Below are 24194 nucleotides of genomic sequence, written 5' to 3'. Positions count from 1 at the left end.
GGCAGGGACTTCGTCACATGCTTCTTTAAAAACACCCCTCAACCTCAATGCATTCAAAACTAATTCATCTTATTTCTCCCTAAACCTGCCTCTCCTGTAGTCTGTCTGTCTCAGTAAATCCTCTTGGTTCCTCCCTTTCTCTACATGCCCATTAGTTACCAAGTCTGGTTATTTCTACCTCCTCTTGAATCTCTCTCTGTCTCTCTCAATCCCCTCCACCCTTACTGCCACAGCCCTGGTTGAGGCCTCATCTCCTCTCTCCTGGAAAAACGAAACCATCTTCCAGGTTTCCTGGCTTCCATCTTATAATCCACGCTCCTCACAGCCACCACTGAGCTTCTCTATTTCAAAGCCTTCCAAGGCTCTCTTTTGCCTGCAGGATTAAGTCCAAGTCACCCAGGGCCCCTGATAATATAGTCCTTGCCCACCCTTCTAGTCTCCATTCTCCCCTACCTATATACCCTGCACACATACAAAGCTTCCTCAGGGCCCCTGATCACTGCTCAGTTGGCCTGAAATGCCTTCTCACCTTCTAATTCCTGAGTCACTCCTATTCATGTTTTAGGTCTCAGCCTACATACTCTTCTTCTCAGAAGTTTCCTCTGACACTCTAGGCCCGGTTGATGGCCTGGTTGATTTTCTGATTCCCTCTATCATGGCACCGACCGTATACCCTGCTATAACTGAGCTCACCAGAACAGGAACTGGACACACTGATTTCTAAAAGCCAAGCAGTCATATAGTCCTGACACCCAGCAGGGGTCGCTGTGGATCTGCTGAATAAACAAGAAGGCTTTACAGTCCTACAGGAGCTTTCAGGGACTTAACAATTTCTTACATGCAGTCCCTTGGTATCTGCAGGGGATTGGGTCCACCGCTCCCACCCTAACCCCCACCTCCACCACCATCCTGCATCACCACTATGGACACCAAAATCATGGATGCTCAAGTCCCCTGTATAAAATGATGCAGTGTTTGCATATAATCTGTGCCCAGCCTCCTGTATACTTTAAATCATCTCTAGGTTACCAATGATACCTAACATAATGTAAATGCTCCGTAAATTGTAAATACAATGTATATGCTACGTAAGTAGTTGCCAGTGCATGGCAAACTCAAGTTTTGCTTTTTGGAACTTTCCGGAATTTTTTTTCAAATATTTTCCATCCATATTTGGTTGAATCTGTGGATGTGGAATCCACAGATATGGAGGGCTGACTGTATTTATCTCATCTGAGTCTACAAGGTATCCTACCTTGGGGAGGAAAAAAGGAAGGGCATTATCTCCATTTACAGTTAGAGAAGCAGGAGCTCACAGAGAAATGTTCTGAGTAGGCAGTGCCAGCTCTGGACTGGAATCAGGTCTGTGTGTTCTCCCTCACCCAGCCTACTGCACTCCAAAAAAAGGGATGCGTGGCCAGTCACAGGTGGACTGACAGGCAAGTTCTAACACGAGAGACTGGCTGTGACAGCCAAGAGGCAGAAGGTAGTTTTCAGGAAGAAAACTTACCTAGAGGCAGTAGGTTTTCTGAGGCATTGATGTAAATCACAGAATTAAAATGCTTGAAGTCCTTTTCCTTAGCCTGTGAGAAGGCATTTCAAAGAACACAAGATTAGTTCCCTGCCTGCAGGCCTTGCTGAAGCTCCAGAGCTGCTGGCAGAAGGAGCAAAGACCTCAAGGGGTAAGAACAAGAGCAGATACTTGTTAAAGGCGGTAAGGTCTTTTCTGCTTCTTTTTTTTTCTATTATGAAATAATTCAAATGTTCAGAAAAGTATAGTGAATGTTACTCTGAAGGCCCGAGTAACCACTATCCAGCTTTAATGAATCCCAATATTTTGCTGTCTTTGCTTCAAATCTCCTTAAAGAAACAGAACACTACAGAGAGTTGACCACCACCACTCCCCCTAACGTATCCATCCCCAATCATACTCTTCTCCCTCTCTCCCACAGATAACAGCTACCCTGAATTGGCGATTATCACTCCCATACCTGTTTTATACTTGTATTACATGTATGTGTATCCATAAACCATAAATACAGTGTTATTTACATGTTATAAAACTTTATATCAAATGACATCATACTGTAGATATCATTCTGCAACCTGCCTTCTTCACTCAACACTATGTGTTTGAGATTTACTTGTGTTGAGACACATAGATCTTTTTAGATTTACTTATGTTGATACATTTTAACTGCTATGTGGCATTATATAAGCAACCTCTCTTTATATGCCATGGAAAGCCTACAAACTGAAAATATACGCCATATGTGGTATACAACAATACACTGGCTAATGGTAGGCCACAAACCTAGCTCCAAGCTACCTATTAGCCAGTGCAAAGAAACATGACTCATTACATAAGTCACAGAGTCTGCGAGTTGAGAACAAACCAGCATCTTGGGAGAACCACTACCACTCCTGGCACTGAAACCTGAGAGAAATTTCTCCTGTAGGCTCTTCTGATGGCAACTCAGTGTCATACAATGAATCACACCCCAATAAAATTCTATGCACATTCAAACCACTTCCATAAGGCTATTTATTTCCTTTAACTCACTTCACATGGGATAATGGCAACACCAAATATATAGCAAAATACTGTGTCTGTGAATGTTGTTCCCACCCAGAGAGTCCCTGTCTGACCCTCCCCCTCCCTATGACCAGATTCCCAGTCCCCAAGGACTCTGGAAGTACAATGGTCCAACAGCCAGGAGCTATCTCAGGTCTGGCTCACCCCAATCACACCTCTGCTGGCTGGCCTTACCTTGGAGAACTTCAGGCCGCTCACGTTAATGGTGCACAGGTCGGACGGATTCTTTACACAGTGGTGCTTCAGCTGGAACACAGTGCAGACAATCAGCGTCAAGGCCCCAACAAAGCTTATGTAATTGGCCAAGACAACAAATGACTCCCTGTTGAGGAGGGCAGCCTGGCACAGTGGAAAGAGCACGGGCTTCAGAGCTGCTCAGAATCAAGCTGCCACCTCAGCTCTCCCACCTCTGTTTCCCATCTGTAAGGTGGGGATGGAAACATTGACTTTACGTGGTTCTTAGGAACAAACTTTCTCCTAATCCTAACTGAACTCTTTGACATAAGTATGATTATGTCTCTTCATAAATGAGAAAAGCAAGGCTAAAAGAGATAAAGTGACTTCCCTAAGGTCCCACAGCTAGTAAGTGATAGATCTATGATTTGAATCCAAATCTGTAATCACTAAACACTATGCTCTTAGGACTACCATACGTTGCTCTTCACAATTAAAAAGTCAGAAGAAAATCTCAGCTTTGGAGTTTCTATTTCTGTTTAATCAAACCCCATTCTTTTTTTCAGTTAATCATTTAGTTATGGTACCTTTCATGTTTAGGCATGGAACTAGGAATTTAAAAGACAATGTATAAGAAGCAGAAATATTCCATGCCTTCTGAAAGCTTAAAACTGCATGGAAGCCAAGGAGCAAGCAAGTATTTATAAACGTGATAATATTTTAAAGGAGAAATTCAAGATGCTATGGGAGACAGTAACAGGAGGTCCTAACCTCAGTGTGGAAGTGAGGAAACACTCACTTGAGGAAGTAATATTTCAGCTGATACCTAAGTGCTAAGTAGGAGTTGGTCCCATGAAAGTGGGTAGCAGGGGTCATGAAAATTATCAAGGCAGGTGAAAGCAAGGTGCTTTTGAGAGGATGAAAAACAAAGTAAGGCTAGGGAGGCAGTCATTAGATCATTTGTGTCCATGTTGGCTCTGTAAAGGAGCGTGGATTTGATCCTAGAGTCAATGGAAATCTGTCAGAGGTTTTTTGGCAGGGGGCTAATAGAAATTTTATAAAAATTGCTATGTCTGACACACGCAGAAAGGATGAGAAGACAGGAAAGGGTGGTGAGAGACCACTGTACTAGACATTGTTAACTGGCTTCTCTAGAGCCACTTCTCTACTTCTTCTTTGTTAAAGAACCCCAATATCATTCACATTTCTCTGAGTGGATATATCCTTCAACTCCAGCTCCACAGGCTAAGTCTTGACTTTGTCTAATCCAGTCACGGTGGTCATGCTCCCCTAACCATTGACTGTTGGGATTTGTGATACAGGTTTGGCCAAGGAGACGCTGGCTGCTGGGGGTGGGACACCAGTTCTGGGAAGTTCTTACCTTTAAAACTCGATATAAGACAGTGACAATCCCTTTTCTACCTCTGGACGTTATCCTTTAAATGTGATGACCAGAGTTCAGCAGCCATCTCAGGATCATGAAGGCAATCAGCCCAAGAGGACAAGCTAATGTGCCAAGGATAGAAAAGCAGAGACATGGAGGAACCTGGGACTTGGAAGAAGTCATTAAACCAATGAATTAACCTACCCTAGAATAACAATGCCTCTGGCTTCTTTTCATGTGAAACAAAAGCATGCTAGTTGGTTCAAACTATAATAGTTAGGAAGTTACTGAATTAGTCCAATAAAAGATGATGGTAGCCGAGATTAGGGTGGTGGCAGGGCAGATGAAGAGAAGAATACAGATTTGACAACTAATGAAAGTACCAGGGATTGGTAATGGCAGGGATGAGGGTGGTGAGGGAGAGGCACGTGCCAAGGATAACCCCAAGTTACTTGCTTGGTGACTGGGTAGATAGTATTGAGACCATCATTGAGACCATGTATTAAACACTAGAAAAGAGGTGTTTCGGGGACTTGGAGTAAGGGGACTGGTGTAGAAGGTCAATATGAAGTGCCAGTGAAACGTTCATATCCAATAGGCGGGTAGGTACCCCATTACTCTGAAAAACATCCTTGATGCTTCTGCTATCCAAAGTGGCAACATGGGTAACAAGCTATCTCAATTAATGGGGGATGTACATGTTGAAAACAAAGGGGAAAAGAAGAGTCCTATGGGAAGTGTTTCTGCCCCTCCTCAGTACTGTTGCTTCAGTCTTCCTCATTCCCAGTGAGAAGTGGACCTAATAATCAAAGAAATTCCACAGGACTCTGCAAAAAGCTTATACTATCCACCTTGAGCGGAGATGTAACCAGCTGCCTCCTTGAAGCTCTCTTTCAGCATCTGATCTGTGCAGAAACCTATCTCTTGGGAACCATAAGCAAAGCCTGGGTACAAAGTAGGCTGCCAGGGAGTTCTTAGGGAGCTATGAGCACTGGACTGCACATGAACATTGGTTTACAAAATGTGTCTTTCTTTGCAAAGCCACTGCAGCGTTGCAGAGAGCAGATGTGAAATTACCTGGCTGGTCTCACATAGCCACCCCAGTGCCCTTTGTAAAGCCTGCCCCAGACATTGGGTATATCTAGTCGGCATCCCTGGCTTTCAGCCAGACACTAAACCCAAAGGACAAAGGTTGTGGTATGTGGGGCCTCTCCAATCCCCCTGCTCCTAGAGAGATCTCCCCAGAGCAGAGCAGGAATCTTTATACTCTACTAGGTGCTAGAATACGATTTTTCAATTTACCGTTTCCCCTGACCTACTGCTTTGCCTCTCTGGCTCAATTAAGATTTTTTACCTGATAAAATATAAAGGCACAGCCTTTGCAATCGGTAGACCAGAGTTCTAATTCTGAGTAGTTCTAATCCTGGGTAAACCAGAGTCCTAATTACTAGCTGAGGGACCTTGGCCAAGGCAAATTACTTCTTGGGTCCTCAGTTTTCTCATCTGCACAATGGCAACAACATAATAGGGATGATAATACCTATCTCATAAGGTGGATGTAAAGAAAGCTTTACATATAAAGAAAGCTCTGGGTCCCTTCATCATCCTGGCTATACTCAATTTGCCAAGATCACTCTAATAGTTTGGGGTGGATTGGGGGTAACTGTACCAGAGGGAAGCAGGGCAAGTCCTTGCCCCCCACCAAGACAGTCATCAGCTGGTGCTGCCAGCCTTTCAGGATGCATTTACTCTCACCAGAAAAGCCTGGTCCAGCACGTGTCCCGGAATGTCCACTTGGTTTTCCTGTCGAGACCCTTTCTTTCCTCCAACCTCAAAAGAAACCTTCTGGCTTTCCTGACCTTCAGCTCGTGCTTCAACCACACCCCTGGGCTTCTTCTTGAGGCTACATTTCCGAGCCACTAACCAGTGTCCTCGGCCTGTTGAGAAGATCAGAACAGTGACAAGGAGCAAACTCCTCCAAAGCCACAACTTGTGCACTTACAGAATGTTTATCTTTAATACTAAAACAAAAATTAGCTCCTCATTACCTAATATGCACCAGATACCGTGCTGCAGCTGGGGAGGGGGAGCGTCTATATACTTGTCTTATTTAATTGGCCCCCAACCCCAAACCCAGTGAAGACATGCTACTGCCCCCATTTTACAGACAAAAAGGCTAAGACTCAAAGTGTAGAATGACTTGCCCAATTCCTTCCTCCACATTTTTGCCTCCAAACTCTAACTGTTCCTTCAAGATTGTAGATAAAGTATTTCCTATTCTGTGAAGCCTTCCCTGACTCTCCTCAGCAGAGCTGATCATTTTTTCCTGAGCCAGCTAGTTATTGCCCCACTTGTCATCTCTTGGGTAAAGGTAAAGCCCATTGTGTGACACCAACTCAGTGGGCTACATCTTCCCAGAACTTACCCTGGATTCTATCATTATACAGCAAAAGTTGCATTAGGAGCTCAGGATAAGAAAGTGAGAGGACAGCTGGCATTTTTTAAAGACCCAATAATACATGCTCACTGTAGAACGAACTAGAAAATGTATGTTAAGTAAAAAGAAGAATATGAGGTTTACTAGTAAGCCCACCTAACAAAAATCATGACAACATTCTGGAATCTGTTCTCTCCTTCATCACTAGTTTATTCATTGTAATCTGTAATTATTGTATTTGTTCACTTGTTTATTGTCTGTCTTGCCCTGTAGAGTGGAAGCTCCATGAGAGCACAGACTTTGATTCACTCACCTCAGTATTCCCAAGGCCTGCACAGAGCTTACCACACTGTGAGTGTTGCTGAACTCACCCTGAGCCACAGCTCTCACCCACAATCATCCATTCAGACCTTTTCTGAGCATCTACTTTGTACCAGGAGCTGGGGCTATGGAGAAGGATACAAGGGAGGATTCGAAGGAGCTCAATAATGTAAAGGGTGCTGTGAAGCCCAGAGCAGGGAGCTACCAGCCTTGGGCATGAGCTAGATCTTGTATGTTGAAAGTTGACTAGGTGGAGATGGAAAAACCAAAGATTGGGACTGCACAGAAGAACAGCACAGAGCTGTGGGAATCAGCTTGGTGCCCCTGACCACTGGCTCTCTGCCTGCATAGCCCGCTACCCCTGCCTCAAGGGCTCACCTTCACTCACCTGACTACTGCTGCTAATCCTGCATCTTGGATGCAGCTCCCATCCTATATCTGACGTGAGCCAGTTCCTATTCCCATCCTGGGCCTGACAGCCCAGGCACTCATTTCCCAGGGCTGTCCCCATCTGGGCCATGGACCTTTGTCCTATCCCAATAGCCCAAACTCCTAGAGCCTCCAGCCTGAGTTGGTGCCAAAACTGCCAAGAGAGCCAGGAAGGAAGGCCTGGAGTGTGTGGGGAGATAGACCTGAGGGAAAAGAGATGAGGCTGGAGAGGTCAGCAGAGTCAGATCTCAACCAGTATAAGAAGTTTGGGTTTTAATGGGGTAGGCTTTTAGTAGGAAGAGTATTCATGGAAAGGTTTTTTCCCCTGTAAATTTTCATTTTGAGATAATTTCAGACTTCCCGAAAAGCTGTAAAAATAATACAGAGTTCCTGTACAGCTTTCACCCAGGTTCCCTAATGTTAACATCTTACATAATCATAATACAATGGTTAAAACCAAGAAATTAACACTGGCATGATATTAGTAATGAATCTACAGCCTTTCTTTGATTTTTGTCAGTTTTCTCACTAATGTTTTCTTTCTGTTCCAGGATCCAATCCAAGATCTCACATTTCATTTAGTTGTCACATCTGCTTAGTTTCTCCCAAACTGTGACAGTTCTGTAGTCTCTATTTTTCTTGTGTGATCTTGACACTTTTGAAGAGTACTAGTCAACTGCTTTATCAAATGTCCCTCAATTTGAGTTTGTTTGATGTTTTCCCATAATTAGACTAAGGCCTTGCAGTTTGGCAAGAAGTGATGCTGTGCCCTCCTCAGCACAAAATGTCAGGGCATACATGATGTCAATATGTCTTATTACTGGTGATGTTTATTTTGATCACTCGGCCAAGGTGGTATCGGCTTAGTTTCTCTTAGGTTTTCTTAGTTACTAAGAAGTCCCTTTCTAATTAATAAAGATAGCTCAAGACTATACAAATATCCTGTTTCTCATCATACTTTGACCCACTAATCCTAGCATCTGTGATGATTAATTTTGTGTCAACTTGGCTAGACTATGGTAAGCAGTTAGTCAATCAAACACTAATCTAGGTGTTGCTGTGAAGATATATTGTAGATGCGGCTAACATCCACAACCAGTTGACTTTAAGTAAAGGAGACTATCCTTGATAATGTGTGGGTCTCACCCACTGACTTGAAAGACCTTAAAAGCAAATACACCTCCGGGGGAAGATAGCGGAAGAGTAAAACGGACTTCACCTTCCTCCCCCCAGATACACCAGAAATACATCTACACGTGGAACAACTCCTACAGAACAGCTGCTGAACACTGGCAGAAGACCTCAGACCTCCCAAAAGGCAAGAAACTCCCCACGTACCTGGGTAGGGCAAAAGAAAAAAAGAAAAAAGAGACAAAAGAATAGGGACGGGACCTGCACCAGTGGGAGGGAGCTGTTAAGGAGGAAAGGTTTCCACACACTAGGAAGCCCCTTCGCGGGCGGAGACTGCGGGTGGCGGAGGGGGGGAGCTTCGGAGCCGAGCCGCGGAAGAGAGCGCAGCAACAGGGGTGCGGAGGGCAAAGGAGGGAGATTCCCGCGCAGAGGATCGGTGCCTGCTCACCCGCCGGGGTGGGCGGGGCTGCGAGCTGAGGCTCGGGCTTCGGTCGGAGCGCAGGGAGAGGACTGGGGTTGGCGGCGTGAACACAGCCTGAAGGGGTTAGTGCACCACGGCTAGCCGGGAGGGAGTCCAGGAAAAGGTCTGGAGGTGCCGAAGAGGCAAGAGATTTTTTCTTCCCTCTTTGTTTCCTGGTGCGCGAGGAGAGGGGATTAAGAGCGCTGCTTAAAGGAGCTCCAGAGACGGGCGCGAGCAGCGCAGAGACGGGCAGGAGACACTAAGGCTGCTGGCGCTGCCACCAAGAAGCCTGTGTGCGAGCACATGTCACTATCCACACCTCACTTCCGGGGAGCCTGTGCAGCCCGCCACTGCCAGGTTCCCGGGATCCAGGGACAACTTCCCCAGAAGAACGCATGGCGAGCCTCAGGCTGTTGCAACATCATGCGGGCCTCTGCCGCCGCAGGCTCGCCCCGCACTCCGTGCCCCTCCCTCCCCTGGGCCTGAGTGAGCCCGAGCCCCCGAATCAACGGCTCCTTTAACCCCGTCCTGTCTGAGCGAAAAACAGACGCCCTCTGGCGACCTACACGCAGAGGCGGGGCCAAATCCAAAGCTGAGCCCCTGGGAGCTGTGAGAACAAAGAAGAGAAAGGGAAATCTCTCCCAGCAGCCTCAGAAGCAGCGGATTAAAGCTCCACAATCAACTTGATGTACCCTGCTTCTGTGGACTACATGAATAGACAACGAATCATCCCAAATTGAGGAGGTGGACTTCGAGAGCAAGACTTAAGATTTTTTCCCCTTTTCTCCTTTTGGGAGTGTGTATGTGTATGCTTCTGTGTGAGATTTTGTCTGTATAGCTTTGCTTCCACCATTTGTCCTAGGGTTCTACCCGTACATTTGTTTAAAAAAATTTTTCTTAATAATTAATTTTAACAACTTTATTTTATCTTCTTTCTTTCTTTCTTTCCTTCCTTCCTTCCCTCCTTTAGACAAGGAATCATCCCAAATTGAGGAGGTGGACTTTGAGAGCAAGATTTATGATTTTTTTCCCCTTTTCCTCTTTTTGGGAGTGTGTATGTGTATGCTTCTGTGTGAGATTTTGTCTGTATAGTTTTGCTTCCACCATTTGTCCTAGGGTTCTATCTGTACGTTTTTGTTTTTTCTCTCTTAATAATTATTTTTTTAATAACTTTATTATATTTTATCTTACTTTATTTTATTTTACTTTATCTCCTTTCTTTTTTTCCTTCCTTCCCTCCTTCCTTCCTTCCTCCCTCCCTCCCTCCCTTTCTTTCTTTCTTTCTCTCTTTCTACTTCTACTAATTCTTTCTTTCTACTTTTTCTCCCTTTTATTATGAGCCGTGTAGATGACAGGCTCTTGGTGCAGCAGCCAGGAGTCAGTGCTGTGCCTCTGAGGAGGGAGAGCCAACTTCAGGACACTGGTCCACAAGAGACCTCCCAGCTCCACATAATATCAAATGGCGAAAATCTCCCAGAGATCTCCATCTCAACACCAGCAACCAGCTTCACTCAACGACCAGCAAGCTACAGTGCTGGACACCCTATGACAAACAACTAGCAAAACAGGAACACAACCCCACCCATTAGCAGAGAGGCTGCCTAAAATCATAATAAGTCCACAGACACCCCAAAACACACCACCAGACGTGGACCTACCCACCAGAAAGACAAGATCGAGCCTCATCCACCAGAACACAGGCACTAGTCCCCTCCACCAGGAAGCCTACACAACCCACTGAACCAACCTTAGCCACTGGGGACAGACACCAAAAACAACGGGAACTACGAACCTGCAGCCTGCAAAGAGGAGACCCCAAACACAGTAAGATAAGCAAAACGAGAAGACAGAAAAACACACAGCACATGAAGGAGCAAGATAAAAACCCACCAGACCTAACAAATGAAGAGGAAATAGGCACTCTACCTGAAAAAGAATTCAGAATAATGATAGTAAAGATGATCCAAAATCTTGGAAATAGAATAGACAAAATGCAAGAAACATTTAACAAGGACCTAGAAAAACTAAAGATGAAACAAACAATGATGAACAACACAATAAATGAAATGAAAAATACTCTAGATGGGACCAATAGTAGAATAACTGAGGTAGAAGAATGGATAAGTGACCTGGAAGATAAAATAGTGGAAATAACTACTGCAGAGCAGAATAAAGAAAAAAGAATGAAAAGAACTGAGGACAGTCTCAGAGACCTCTGGGACAACATTAAATGCATCAACATTCGAATTATAGGGGTTCCAGAAGAAGAAGAGAAAAAGAAAGGGACTGAGAAAATATTTGAAGAGATTATAATTGAAAACTTCCCTAATATGGAAAGGAAATTGTCAATCAAGTCCAGGAAGCACAGAGAGTCCCATACAGGATAAATCCAAGGAGAAATATGCAAAGACACATATGAATCAAACTGTCAAAAATTAAATACAAAGAAAGCATATTAAAAGCAGCAAGGGAAAAACAACAAATAACACACAAGGGAATCCCCATAAGGTTAACAGCTGATCTTTCAGCAGAAACTCTGCAAGCCAGAAGGGACTGGCAGGACATATTTAAAGTGATGAAGGAGAAAAACCTGCAACCAAGATTACTCTACCCAGCAAGGATCTCATTCAGATTTGATGGAGAAATTAAAACCTTTACAGACAAGCAAAAGCTGAGAGAGTTCAGCACCACCAAACCAGCTCTACAACAACTGCTGCTAAAGGAACTTCTCTAGGCAAGAAACACAACAGAAGGAAAAGACCTACAATAACGAACCCAAAACAATTTAGAAAATGGGAATAGGAACATACATATTGATAATTACCTTAAATGTAAATGGACTAAATGCTCCCACCAAAAGACACAGATTGGCTGAATGGATACAAAAACAAGACCCATATATTTGCTGTCTACAAGAGACCCACTTCAGACCTAGAGACACATACAGACTGAAAGTAAGGAGATGGAAAAAGATATTCCATGCAATTGGAAACCAAAAGAAAGCTGGAGTAGCAATTCTCATATCAGACAAAATAGACTTTAAAATAAAGACTATTACAAGAGACACAGAAGGACACTGCATAATGATCAAGGGATCGATCCAAGAAGAAGATATAACAATTGTAAATATTTATGCACCCAACATAGGAGCACCTCAATACATAAGGCAAGTACTAACAGCCATAAAAGGGGAAATGGACAGTAACACATTCATAGTAGGGGACTTTAACACCCCACTTTCACCAATAGACAGATCATCCAAAATGAAAATAATTAAGGAGACACAAGCTTTAAATGATACATTAAACAAGATGGACTTAATTGATATTTATAGGACATTCCATCCAAAAACAACAGAATACACATTTTTATCAAGTGCTCATGGAACATTCTCCAGGATAGATCATATCTTGGGTCACAAAACAAGCCTTGGTAAATTTAAGAAAATTGAAATTGTATCAAGTATCTTTTACGACCACAACGCTATGAGACTAGATATCAATTACAGGAAAAGATCTGTAAAGACTACAAACACATGGAGGCTAAACAATACACTACTTAATAACGAAGTGATCACTGAAGGAAACAAAGAGGAAATAAAAAAATACCTAGAAACAAATGACAATGGAGAAACGACGACCCAAAACCTATGGGATACAGAAAAAGCAGTTCTAAGAGGGACGTTTATAGCAATACAAGACCACCTTAAGAAACAGGAAACATCTTGAATAAACAACCTAACCTTGCACCTAAAGCAATTAGAGAAAGAAGAACAAAAAAACCCCAAAGTTAGCAGAAGGAAAGAAATCATAAAAATCAGATCAGAAATAAATGAAAAAGAAATGAAGGAAACGATAGCAAAGGTCAATAAAACTAAAAGCTGGTGCTTTGATAAGATAAACAAAATTGAAAAACCATTAGCCAGACTCATCAAGAAAAAAAGGGAGAAGACTCACATCAATAGAATTAGAAATGAAAAAGGAGAAGTAACAACTGACACTGCAGAAATACAAAAGATCATGAGACATTACTACAAGCAACTCTATGCCAATAAAATGGACAACCTGGAAGAAATGGACAAATTCTTAGAAAGGCACAACCTGCCAAGACTGAATCAGGAAGAAATAGAAAATATGAACAGACCAATCACAAGCACTGAAATTGAAACTGTGATTAAAAATCTTCCAACAAACATAAACCCAGGACCAGATGGCTTCACAGGTGAATTCTATCAAACGTTTAGAGAAGAGCTAACACCTATCCTTCTCAAACTCTTCCAAAATATAGCAGAGGGAAGAACACTCCCAAATTCATTCTAAGAGGCCACCATCACCTTGATACCAAAACCAGACAAGGATGTCACAAAGAAAGAAAACTACAGGCCAATATCACTGATGAACATAGATGCAAAAATCCTCAACAAAATACTAGCAAACAGAATCCAACAGCACATTAAACGGATCATACACCATGATCAAGTGGGGTTTATTCCAGGAATGCAAGGATTCTTCAATATACGGAAATCAATCAATGTGATACACCATATTAACAAATTGAAGGAGAAAAACCATATGGTCATCTCAATAGATGCAGAGAAAGCTTTCGACAAAATTCAACACCCATTTATGATAAAAACCCTGCAGAAAGTAGGCATAGAGGGAACTTTCCTCAACATAATAAAGGCCATATATGACAAACCCACAGCCAACATCATCCTCAATGGTGAAAAACTGAAAGCATTCCCACTAAGATCAGGAACAAGACAAGGTTGCCCACTCTCACCACTCTTATTCAACATAGTTTTGGAAGTTTTAGCCACAGCAATCAGAGAAGAAAAGGAAATAAAAGGAATCCAAATCGGAAAAGAAGAAGTAAAGCTGTCACTGTTTGCAGATGACATACTATACACAGAGAATCCTAAAGATGCTACCAGAAAACTACTAAAGCTAATCAATGAATTTGGTAAAGTTGCAGGATACAAAATTAATGCACAGAAATCTCTTGCATTCCTATACACTAATGATGAAAAATCTGAAACTGAAATCAAGAAAACACTCCCATTTACCATTGCAACAAAAAGAATAAAATATCTAGGAATAAACCTACCTAAGGAGACAAAAGACCTGTATGCAAAAAATTATAAGACACTGATGAAAGAAATTAAAGATGATACAGATAGATGGAGAGATATACCATGTTCTTGGATTGGAAGAATCAACATTGTGAAAATGACTCTACTACCCAAAGCAATCTACAGATTCAATGCAATCCCTATCAAACTACCACTGGCATTTTTCACAGAACTAGAACAAAAGCTTTCACAATTTGTATGGAAACACAAAAGACCCCGAATAGCCAAAGCAATCTTGAGAACGAAAAACAGAGCTGGAGGAATCAGGCTCCCTGACTTCAGACTATACTACAAAGCTACAGTATCAAGACAGTATGGTACTGGCACAAAAACAGAAAGATAGATCAATGGAACAGGATAGAAAGCCCAGAGATAAACCCACGCACATATAGTCACCTTATCTTTGATAAAGGAGGCAGGAATGTACAGTGGAGACAGGACAGCCTCTTCAATAAATGGTGCTGGGAAAACTGGACAGGTACATGTAAAAGTATGAGATTAGATCACTCCCTAACACCATACACAAAAATAAGCTCAGAATGGATGAAAGACCTAAATGTAAGGCCAGAAACTATCAAACTCTTAGAGGAAAACATAGGCAGAACACTCTATGACATAAATCACAGCAAGATCCTTTTTGACCCACCTCCTAGAGAAATGGAAATAAAAACAAAAATAAACAAATGGGACCTAATGAAACTTCAAAGCTTTTGCACAGCAAAGGAAACCATAAACAAGACCAAAAGACAACCCTCAGAATGGGAGAAAATATTTGAAAATGAAGCAACTGACAAAGGATTAATTTCCAAAATTTACAAGCAGCTCATGCAGCTCAATAACAAAAAAACAAACAACCCAATCCAAAAATGGGCAGAAGACCTAAATAGACATTTCTCCAAAGAAGATATACAGACTGCCAACAAACATATGAAAGAATGCTCAACATCATTAATCATTAGAGAAATGCAAATCAAAACTACAATGAGATATCATCTCACACTAGTCAGAATGGCCATCATCAAAAAATCTAGAAACAATAAATCTGGAGAGGGTGTGGAGAAAAGGGAACACTCTTGCACTGCTGGTGGGAATGTGAATTGGTACCGCCACTATGGAGAACAGTATGGAGGTTCCTTAAAAAACTAAAAATAGAACTACCATATGACCCAGCAATCCCACTACTGGGCATATACCCTGAGAAAACCATAATTCAAAAAGAGTCATGTACCAAAATGTTCACTGCAGCTCTATTTACAATAGCCCGGAGATGGAAACAACCTAAGTGCCCATCATCGGATGAATGGATAAAGAAGATGTGGCACATATATACAATGGAATATTATAAAAAGAAACGAAATTGAGCTATTTGTAATGAGGTGGATAGACCTAGAGTCTGTCATACGGAGTGAAGTAAGTCAGAAAGAGAAAGCCAAATACCATATGCTAACACATATATATGGAATTTAAGGAAAAAAAATGTCATGAGGAACCTAGGGGTAAGACAGGAATAAAGACACAGACCTGCTAGAGAACGGACTTGAGGATATGGGGAGTGGGAAGGGTGAGCTGTGAGAAAACGAGAAAGAGGCATGGATATATATACACTACCAAACGTAAGGTAGATAGCTAGTGGGAAGCAGCTGCATAGCACAGGGAGATCAGCTCGGTGCTTTGTGACCGCCTGGAGGGGTGGGATAGGGAGGGTGGGAGGGAGGGAGACGCAAGAGGGAAGAGATATGGGAACATATGTATAACTGATTCACTTTGTTATAAAGCAGAAACTAACACACCATTGTAAAGTAATTATACCCCAATAAAGATGTTAAAAAAAAAAAGTGCAAATACAGGCTTCCCAAAGAAATACGAAATTTTGCCTGAAGACTGAAGCATCAGCTCTTCTCTGAGTTTTCACCTTGCCTGTCCTATAGATTTCAGACTTGCCAGCCTCCACATTTCATAAACCAATTCCTTAAAAATATATAATTTATATATGTGTGTTGGTCCATATATATAAACACATATATGTATATGAAAACAAAACTTGTAGGAGATACATATACACACACACACACACACACACACGGACGTACATACACACATCTTATTGATTCTATTTCTCTGAAGAACCCTGACTGATACAGTATCCATAGAAGTTTCTTGCCTGTAAAAGTTATTATTGTGATGTTTTAATAGTGATTTTCCCCCAAAAAAGTAATTTTCTATTTCCTTAATTCCTTCTACATTTATTAACTGTAATTCTATTGTAAGGAAGGACTCTTCCTTCTCCCCCACTTATTTATGTATTCTTAATTTAATTGTATCAGCATGGGATCATGACTATTTACTTATTCTACGGATTCCAACCCAATTCTACCTTTATTTATTTTGCCGCTCATATTGTTCCAGCTTTGGCCACTGGGCGCTCCTTCAGTTTGGCACCTATGTCCTTTCAAACTGCCCCCATCATTTTTCTGAGCACTGCTTTATTTTCTGGCACCACACAGTGTTCCAGGCTCAATATGTATTTTTCTTGCCTCAGCCCTAGAACAGGTTTTTGTCTTAGGAGCCCTGGCTTTGTTTACTGGAGAATGGTATTTAGAAATCAACATCTAGGCAGCAGGCATGGTCTTTGCGACTGAGGTATCATTGCCCTCAGTGGGCCAGGAAATACATGTACATATACCAACACATGCAGATACATATGGCTATATTTATTTCTCTATCTGTCCATTTATGTGTGTGTGAGGGGGTGTGGATGTGAAATCATGAGTGCATACTGAGAGCTCCATGGGAGGGTTTTCAACAGATAGGTGGCCAAAGAAGGTCTCTGTGTGAAAAATGAAATCACTCAAGAGAAGTGGGGAGCACAGGCTGGAGGAGAAGGTTCTTCTACTATTCCATGTACAGAGCGACCAGCACGTCATTTCATCTAGGGTAAGCTAGGGGTACTTCTCCCTTGCTCTACCCTTTCAAAGCAGCAAATCCAATCCAGTGAACCCACACTTCTCGGCAGCGTTCCATCTGCAGGACTCTGCTCAGCATAGGAGGAGTCCCTGCCCCAGGGGAGTCTTTAACTAGATAAATGTTTGAAAAACTACTTAGCAGAGTCAAGTTTAAGCCATTTTATTTAGGAGCTGGGCAGACTATAATTACGCATCAAGTAAGAAACACAGAAAGGAAGACGGCTTTCAAGAGAGGATGGGCACTGAGGGATGGAGTAGCTGGATACGGCTTACTGGAAGAAGTGGGAGAAGGGCTGGGCCTTGCAGGATGGGAGGAGTTTGGATAACTGGGATGAGGGCTGGAACGTTCTGGGCGAATGTTAAAAAGCTATGTGAAAATATTATAAACACTATGGAACAGGGCATAAATCAAGGAAAGGGGTTGTAAAAAAGGATAAGGGGGGTTAGAGCAGAAGGTAAAGGAACTAGCAGTGAGAAGTCACTAAACAGAAGGGAACACTATGGTTAGATGTGCACTTTAGAAGGTTCCCTGAGAACCCTCGTGCACTGTTGGTGGGAATGTAAATTGCTGCAGCCACTGTGGAAAACACTGTGGAGGTTCCTCAAAAAACTAAAAACATAACTACCATATGACCCAGCAATTCCACTCCTGGGTATATATCCAAAAAAAACAAAGTCACTAATTCGAAAACATACATGCACCCCAATGTTCATAGCAGCATTACTTACAATAGCCAAGACATGGAAACAAGCTTAAGTGTCCATCAACAGAGGAATGGATAAAGAAGATGTGGTACATATATACAACAGAATACTACTCAGCCATAAAAAAGAATGAAATTTTGCCATTTGCAACAACATGGATGGGCTTGGAGGGTATTATGCTAAGTGAAATAACTCAGACAGAGAAAGATAAGTACTGCATGATATTGCTTCTATGTGGAATTTAAAAAATACAACAAACTAGTGAATATAACATAAAAGAAGCAGACCCACAGATACGGAGAACAAACTAGTGGTGACCAGTGGGTGGGGGGTGGTGGTGAAGGGGCAATATAGGTGTGAGAGAGTGGGAGGTACCAACTGCTGGGTGTAAGTTAGGCTCAAGGATGTATTGTACAACACGGAGAATATAGCCAATATCTCTAAATGGAAAGTAACCTGAAAAAAACTGTATAAAAATAAAAGAATTCTAATAAATAAATAAAATTTAAAAAAAAATAAGGCTCCCTGAGACTGCTGGGGGGAGATGGATTGGAAGGGAAGGGATTGTGTAGGGGCAGGGAACAGCAGGGAAGGGGTTGAAGGGAAGAAATGGGTGTCAGGGACATTCTGAAGCAGGAGCCGGGTGTGAGGCAAACGTACTGATCCGAGAAGTCACCTGACCTTCCTCTGGCATCCGAAGCAGATTTTTGGCCGGAAAGCAGTTGCTCAGAAAAGGCTTCCCATCATCCAGTTTGTAGACTCCTGAGGAGGCCATGTCCCTGAGAGCCAAGCAAGGAAAGCAAGAAAGTAAGGAGTGAGAAGGGACAGGGCTGCTCTCTCACCCCAACACAGTCTGTGAACTCACCAGGACCAACCCTAACACACACCCTAACTCCGAGGCCCTAGAGGCCCACTGTCCTGCTTCAGAAATGGGCCGGCCCTTTAGATAACAAGGGAGATAGGCCCTGGGTTTTTCGGTTCAAATCAACCGTAGCTCAGTGAAACAGTAGAAAAAGCATCACTTTTGGGCTCAGACAGACCTGGTTTGAATCTTGGCTCTTGCCTGACTCGTTGACTGGGAAAATTCTCTACCCTCTAAGCCTCAGTTTCCTCGCCTGTAAAATGTCTACCTTAATAGACAAAGGAGAAGATCAACTTGGAAAGGTAGTGCCTGGTACATATTAAGTGTTCACTAGCTATGTTCTTTGTTTTGAGTTCAGGGAAGAGGGCTCTCATACTTTAGGCAAGATGATGTGCAAATAATGAGATGTGAACTGGATAAATTGGGTTTGAGAGATGAACTGAGTTTTCTGATAGAGAGAAGGATAAGCATTAACAGAAAGGGCCACAGGATTAAGGGCACGGTGGTGGGTACATCTGGCACAGTAAAGAAAGAACCTGACCCAGGAAGGGGAAGGAGGTGTGTTTGGGAGTCTTGGACAATAAGGCTGAATGGGAAGGATGGTGCCTGCTTCTGAAGGCCTTCAGTGCCAGGCTAGGAGCCCAGGCTCCACACTGTAGGTAACGGAGAGATGTGGATGATATCTAAGTTGGGGAGAGCCATGACCCAAGCTGTGCTTTAGAGAGGTCTGACAAATATAATGCCTGGTGAAATGGGATTCCATTGGTCAGGAGTCACGAAAATTCCAGCTCAGAAGTACACTCACCTTTCATTTAATCTTTCATCGTCTCCCACCTAGAACACTGCAACAGTCTTCTGACTGGATTCCCACTGAGCAAGCTTGAGCCTGGTCTTGAAGGCCCCTGGAGACCTATGTCCTAACTTTCCAGCTCCAGTCACTCCACCCAAGAGGCTCACAGAATCATTTTCTATTCCCCCAAACACATTCGGTCTTCCATGCCTTTGTTCTTAGTGTTCCTTTGGCCTAAAATAGGTCTATCCACCTTGCTCATCTGGCAGATCTCATGCTTTAAGATTCAGCTCAGGGCTTCCCTGGTGGCACAGTGGTTGAGAGTCCACCTGCTGATGCAGGGGACATGGGTTCGTGCCCCGGTCCGGGAAGATCCCACATGCCACGGAGCGGCTAGGCCCGTGAGCCATGGCCGCTGAGCCTGCGCGTCCGGAGACTGTGCTCCGCAACGGGAGAGGCAACAACGGTGAGAGGCCCGCGTACCGCAAAAAAAAAAAAAAAAAAAAAAAAGGTTCAGCTCAAATGCCACTTCCTTTAGGAAAACAATCTCTTATCAAAGATCTAAATTTTTTGAACCTTAAGCTCTTAGAGATTGAGATTTTTCTTTAAAAGGATCCAGTCATTCCCTAATCTGCTTTGGGATAGCTTCAGACAATTTGGGGTAGCAGAGGTTTGGGAACCCGGCCAGGGGAAGGGAGACCCTGGCAAGAATGCGGAACCCTGAGATGGAGGGTCTGGGAAGAGATTCAGTACAAAGAAGGAGCAGAGTGGAGAGCTGGGATCAGGTGTCCTGAGAAAATGTTTCCTGGAAGTGACAAATATGAAAAGTAGAGGGGTGCAGTAGGAGGCGGCAACAATTTTAGAGACAAGAGACTTAAATTTGAGACTAGTTTCTACTACTAAGTGGAGTGACCTTCTGCAAATCACTTTACCTCTTTGGGCCTCAGATTTCTCACATATAAAATGAGGATTAAAACCTGTGCCTCAGGGAATTGTGAGAATTAAATGAGGTAATAGAAAAAACAAGCTTCTTTCTAGACCCAGTCCAGATGCCATCCCTTCCATAAAGTCCTCACTGAACCTACCAGAGGGACATAATTGCTGTTTTAGCTAAACTCTGGAGTTTTTCTTCTGTAAGTCTTTCATGGCCAGACCCCTTTCTACCTCATAAGATTACTAACAATCATGAGGGGGCTGTTTCAAAAGCCTCTGAACCTCCAAGTCTGGAAACATGTCCAATTCACTGTCATTCTTCCACTCTTGGAAAGTTCATAGGAAACACCCAATAAACATATGTGAGCCAAATGAAGGGTACAATGGTACTCCCAGAGCCCAAGGGGTTTTATACATATTTCTAATCTCCCTGACTAGACTTTGAGCCCCTCCAGGAGAAGGACAGCATCTATGGTGTTCATCTCTTTACTCCCAGTACCTAACACCTGGCACATAATAGATTCCATAAGTACCTGTGGAATGAATGAGTGATCTTGACATCTCCTTTGGTTCAACACAGGGCACTGTGAATTTCCTGATCCCTGACCACTCTGAAAAGGGTTGGGGGCCCTTTCTATGTGCTTCCACGATACTCCATACTTCTCCTAGTATAACACTTATCATTTTATTATAATTGTTTTCTCCCTTTACCAACTTCCCACCTGCTATGGGGCCTATAATACCTAGTGACCTATACAATCCCAGAGCCTAGCATAGAGCCTAGAACACATTAAAAATGTGCTGGGAAGATGAAGGGATGGATGGATGGTTGGATGGGGAAGACGGTCATCCAGTCAATCTGTCTTTCAGGAAATCCCTCTTGTGACCAATCACACCTATCTGCTAGATGGGTGAATGAATGAATGAATGAATGAGTATATAGCTGCCTGGAAAATGTTAGAGGAGACGACTGCTGGAGAAAACTCCAGTAACTTACAGAATATGGGGACCTTGGTTCTGATCTGCATAGTACTTACTTGATCTTTGATCTTGGGAAAGACCTCTTGACTTCCTTTTTTTTTTGTTTCTTCACCTGTAAAATAGATATTGCACTCCTTCTTAGTTTGCCAGTTAGAGCTCTTGAACTTTCTCATTAATTATATCCTACTGTGACCCTTTGATCCAAAATGTGTCTCACCTGGGGCCTAGAAAAATACTACAGGACTAAAGATCCCAGAAACAGATAGAAAAGAAATAGAGACAGAGACACAGACAAGGGGGTGGAACAAGAGAATAATTTTATGACAATGGGGTGGGGCTAGAGTGCTTAATAGGAAGTGCAAATCACAAATTAGAAAGGAAAGGATCATTTATATGACCATTTACACAAAATAAACTTATGATAAAACCAGCAAAGACAAAGTTGAAAGGTAAGACACACACACACAGAATAATGCTTCTCATCTGCATACATTTGCTTTTTCCATTCTTTCAGTCTATCACACTTCTGCCCCTCTTCTTTGCCTGACGCATACAGAAGAACTTCCTGTATATCTCCCTCCTCAGGTTGACCCTCATCTGTGTTACCACCTCAGCCCACCTCTTAATGAAGGCACCGTGCCACACTATTATAATGGCCTGCTTACCTGTCTGTTCCCCACTCCTTATACCCTAACCTCAGTGAGCCTCTCTAAGGCCAGGCCTGGGTCCTACCTATATCTTTATCCCCAGCGCCTCAAACAGGGTCCGGTCCATTGAAGAGTCTCAACTGAGTGCTTACTGAACTAAATGGAACCATGAACACAATACTATGGAGTTCTTCATTCTGTCTGCAAAGAAGGAAGAAGGATCAAGGAAGTTTCACAGGGCAGGTGACATTAGAGCTGGGTCTTGAAACATAAGTTATAAAAGATAAAAAGCTACAGGGGCATCTGACTGGATTGCTTCACAGAGGTGAAGAAACTGCATCTAATAGTTTTTAGTAATAATTATGGTCATGTGGGTGTTAGCTTTATCAAGACGGGTGTTTTGTCTGTTATTCAGGGGTATGTGCCCAGTGCCAAGAACAGTGACCACTCCATAGTAAGTACTGTTTGTTCAATCATTTGGACACTTATATGAGGAATTCATGGGGAGTTAAAAAAAATGATGCAGTGTAGTAGATCATTATTAAGTCCTATTATGTGATCTCTAAGTCATTAGAGTAGGAGTTCCATGAAAGTAGGGAACAGGCCTTTTCTGATCCCCTAGTATCTCTTAGTGCAGTTCCAAGCAATGTTGGTGCTCAATAAATATTTGTGTAAAAAAAAGAATTAATAAAAATCTGGAATATTATTACATCCTAAAACTGTAAAGGCAGGGCGGCAAAGGTGAGATAGGTTGAGACCTGTTACCCTTTACTAGAGTGCTTGCACCTGGACAAACAACTCCTTGAACAACAAAATACAAAGAAACTCGAAGGGACTAAAAGTAACTGCATGCATGCACAGCTGGGGCAAATTATTAACAGTAAGACACAAAAAGGCCAGAAGCCAACTGCCACTTCTGAGGTGTTAGGAGCAAAAGCAGGGTACTGCCCATGACCCCTGCACACAGCACCACCAAGGGGGTGGGAAGACCACCTAAGCCCCCGCTCCCACCTCACCCACCCATCCCCCCACCCTCACACCATTTAAGGGACCAGCTCACCCGCCACCTCTCCACCCCCACCTGTTTCTTGTTTTGCTCCCTCCTGCTGCAAGACGAGTCCCAATAAAGCCTTGCCTGAATTCCCCACCTGGCCTCTTACCAATTTCTATTGATTAAAGAGTCCAAGGACCCCAGGTGGTAACAAAGGGAGCATGACACTGGTTTGACGTCAAAAAAAAAACATCTGGGGGCTTCCCTGGAGGCGCAGTGGTTAAGAATCCGTCTGCCAGTGCAGGGGACACGGGTTCGAGCCCTGGTCGGGGAGGATCCCACATGCCGCGGAGCAACTAAGCCTTTGCGCCGCAACTACTGAGCCTGAGCTCTAGAGCCCGTGAGCCCCAACTACTGAAGCCCGCGCGCCTAGAGCCCGTGCTCTGCAACAAGAGAAGCCACCGCAATGGGAAGCCCGCGCACCACAACGAAGAGCAGACCCCGCTCGGCGCAACTAGAGAAAGCCCGTGTGCAGCAACGAAGACCCAACGCAGCCAAAAATAATAAATAAAATAAATTTATATTAAAAAAAATCTGGCTGCTAAGCTAGGTTCTGATACATGCTATCTGGCCTTGGTTAAGTGCCTTAGTTTCCTCACCTGACTGGTCCGTTAGGAGACTAAATGAGAGGATGGATATATACGCACTTAAGACAGTGCCTGGCAGGCAGTAGGCACTCAGTGAATGTGAGTTCTCTGTAACACGAAGACAATGCTAACAGCTAAGATGACAGTCACCAAAGAACCAGTACGTACAGTTTTACAGGGCTAGAAAAGGATGAAGGACGAGCTCCTGCCCCCTTCTTGCCAAACGCTACAGCTGGGGCGGGGGAGACTCTAACCCGTCACGCAAACTAAGTTTCCAGTTTCCAGCCGCACCTGCCTCCGGCGTCGCTTCCGCCTCCGAGACGTCCGCGGGGGCGACGGCCCGGTCTGGCGGGTTGCGCCCCTGCGAGCCTCCCGGGGAACTCGGAGCCGCTCCACGGTGGCGCCTGCCACTACCTTCTCCACTCCTTAGTAACCGCGACGCGGCGGCTGCCCGAGTAGGCGGCAACTGATGACTGGAGCTTCTAATTACTACAATTTCCGGCAACCCCGCGGCCACTTCCGCTGGCAACCTCGCGTCAGCCAGCCCCAGCTACGGATCCCGATGGACTCCGCGCTGCACGTCACGTCGTCAGCTCCAGCCAATCGGCTTCG

At 43.5% G+C, this 24194-nt stretch overlaps 1 protein-coding gene across 9 annotated transcripts in view; it reads right to left on the bottom strand.

Moving 5' to 3' along the window:
* The window catches only part of XRRA1 (X-ray radiation resistance associated 1), a 106991-nt gene extending 82837 nt beyond the window's left edge, over positions 1 to 24154 (bottom strand). For 3 of the 9 annotated variants that reach the window (XR_003791561.1, XM_029209476.1, XM_029209473.1), the window contains exons 1-6: positions 23874 to 24154; positions 21354 to 21409; positions 18413 to 18510; positions 5910 to 6091; positions 2771 to 2842; positions 1511 to 1583 (exon numbers count right to left, since the gene is read on the bottom strand). Coding sequence is in view for 4 of the 9 variants with exons in the window: in XM_029209476.1 (XP_029065309.1) it covers positions 1511 to 1583; positions 2771 to 2842; positions 5910 to 6091; positions 18413 to 18506 (421 nt within the window). In the remaining 5 variants the exon portion in view is untranslated. Of the gene's footprint in view, positions 1 to 1510; positions 1584 to 2770; positions 2843 to 5909; positions 6092 to 18407; positions 18511 to 21353; positions 21410 to 23873 lie in introns of those variants that run through there. The other 6 variants (XM_029209475.1, XM_029209474.1, XM_029209477.1 and 3 more) reach the window with 6 other exon arrangements.
* Between the last annotated feature and the right edge of the window lie 40 nt (positions 24155 to 24194).

The sequence above is a fragment of the Monodon monoceros genome, unplaced genomic scaffold, assembly GCF_005190385.1.
Source record: "Monodon monoceros isolate NGI ecotype Baffin Bay Population unplaced genomic scaffold, NGI_Narwhal_1 Super_Scaffold_7, whole genome shotgun sequence".
Lineage (NCBI taxonomy): Eukaryota > Metazoa > Chordata > Mammalia > Artiodactyla > Monodontidae > Monodon > Monodon monoceros.
The sequence above is the reverse complement of the archived record's forward strand: the minus strand, read 5'-3'. Positions and strand labels throughout refer to the sequence as shown.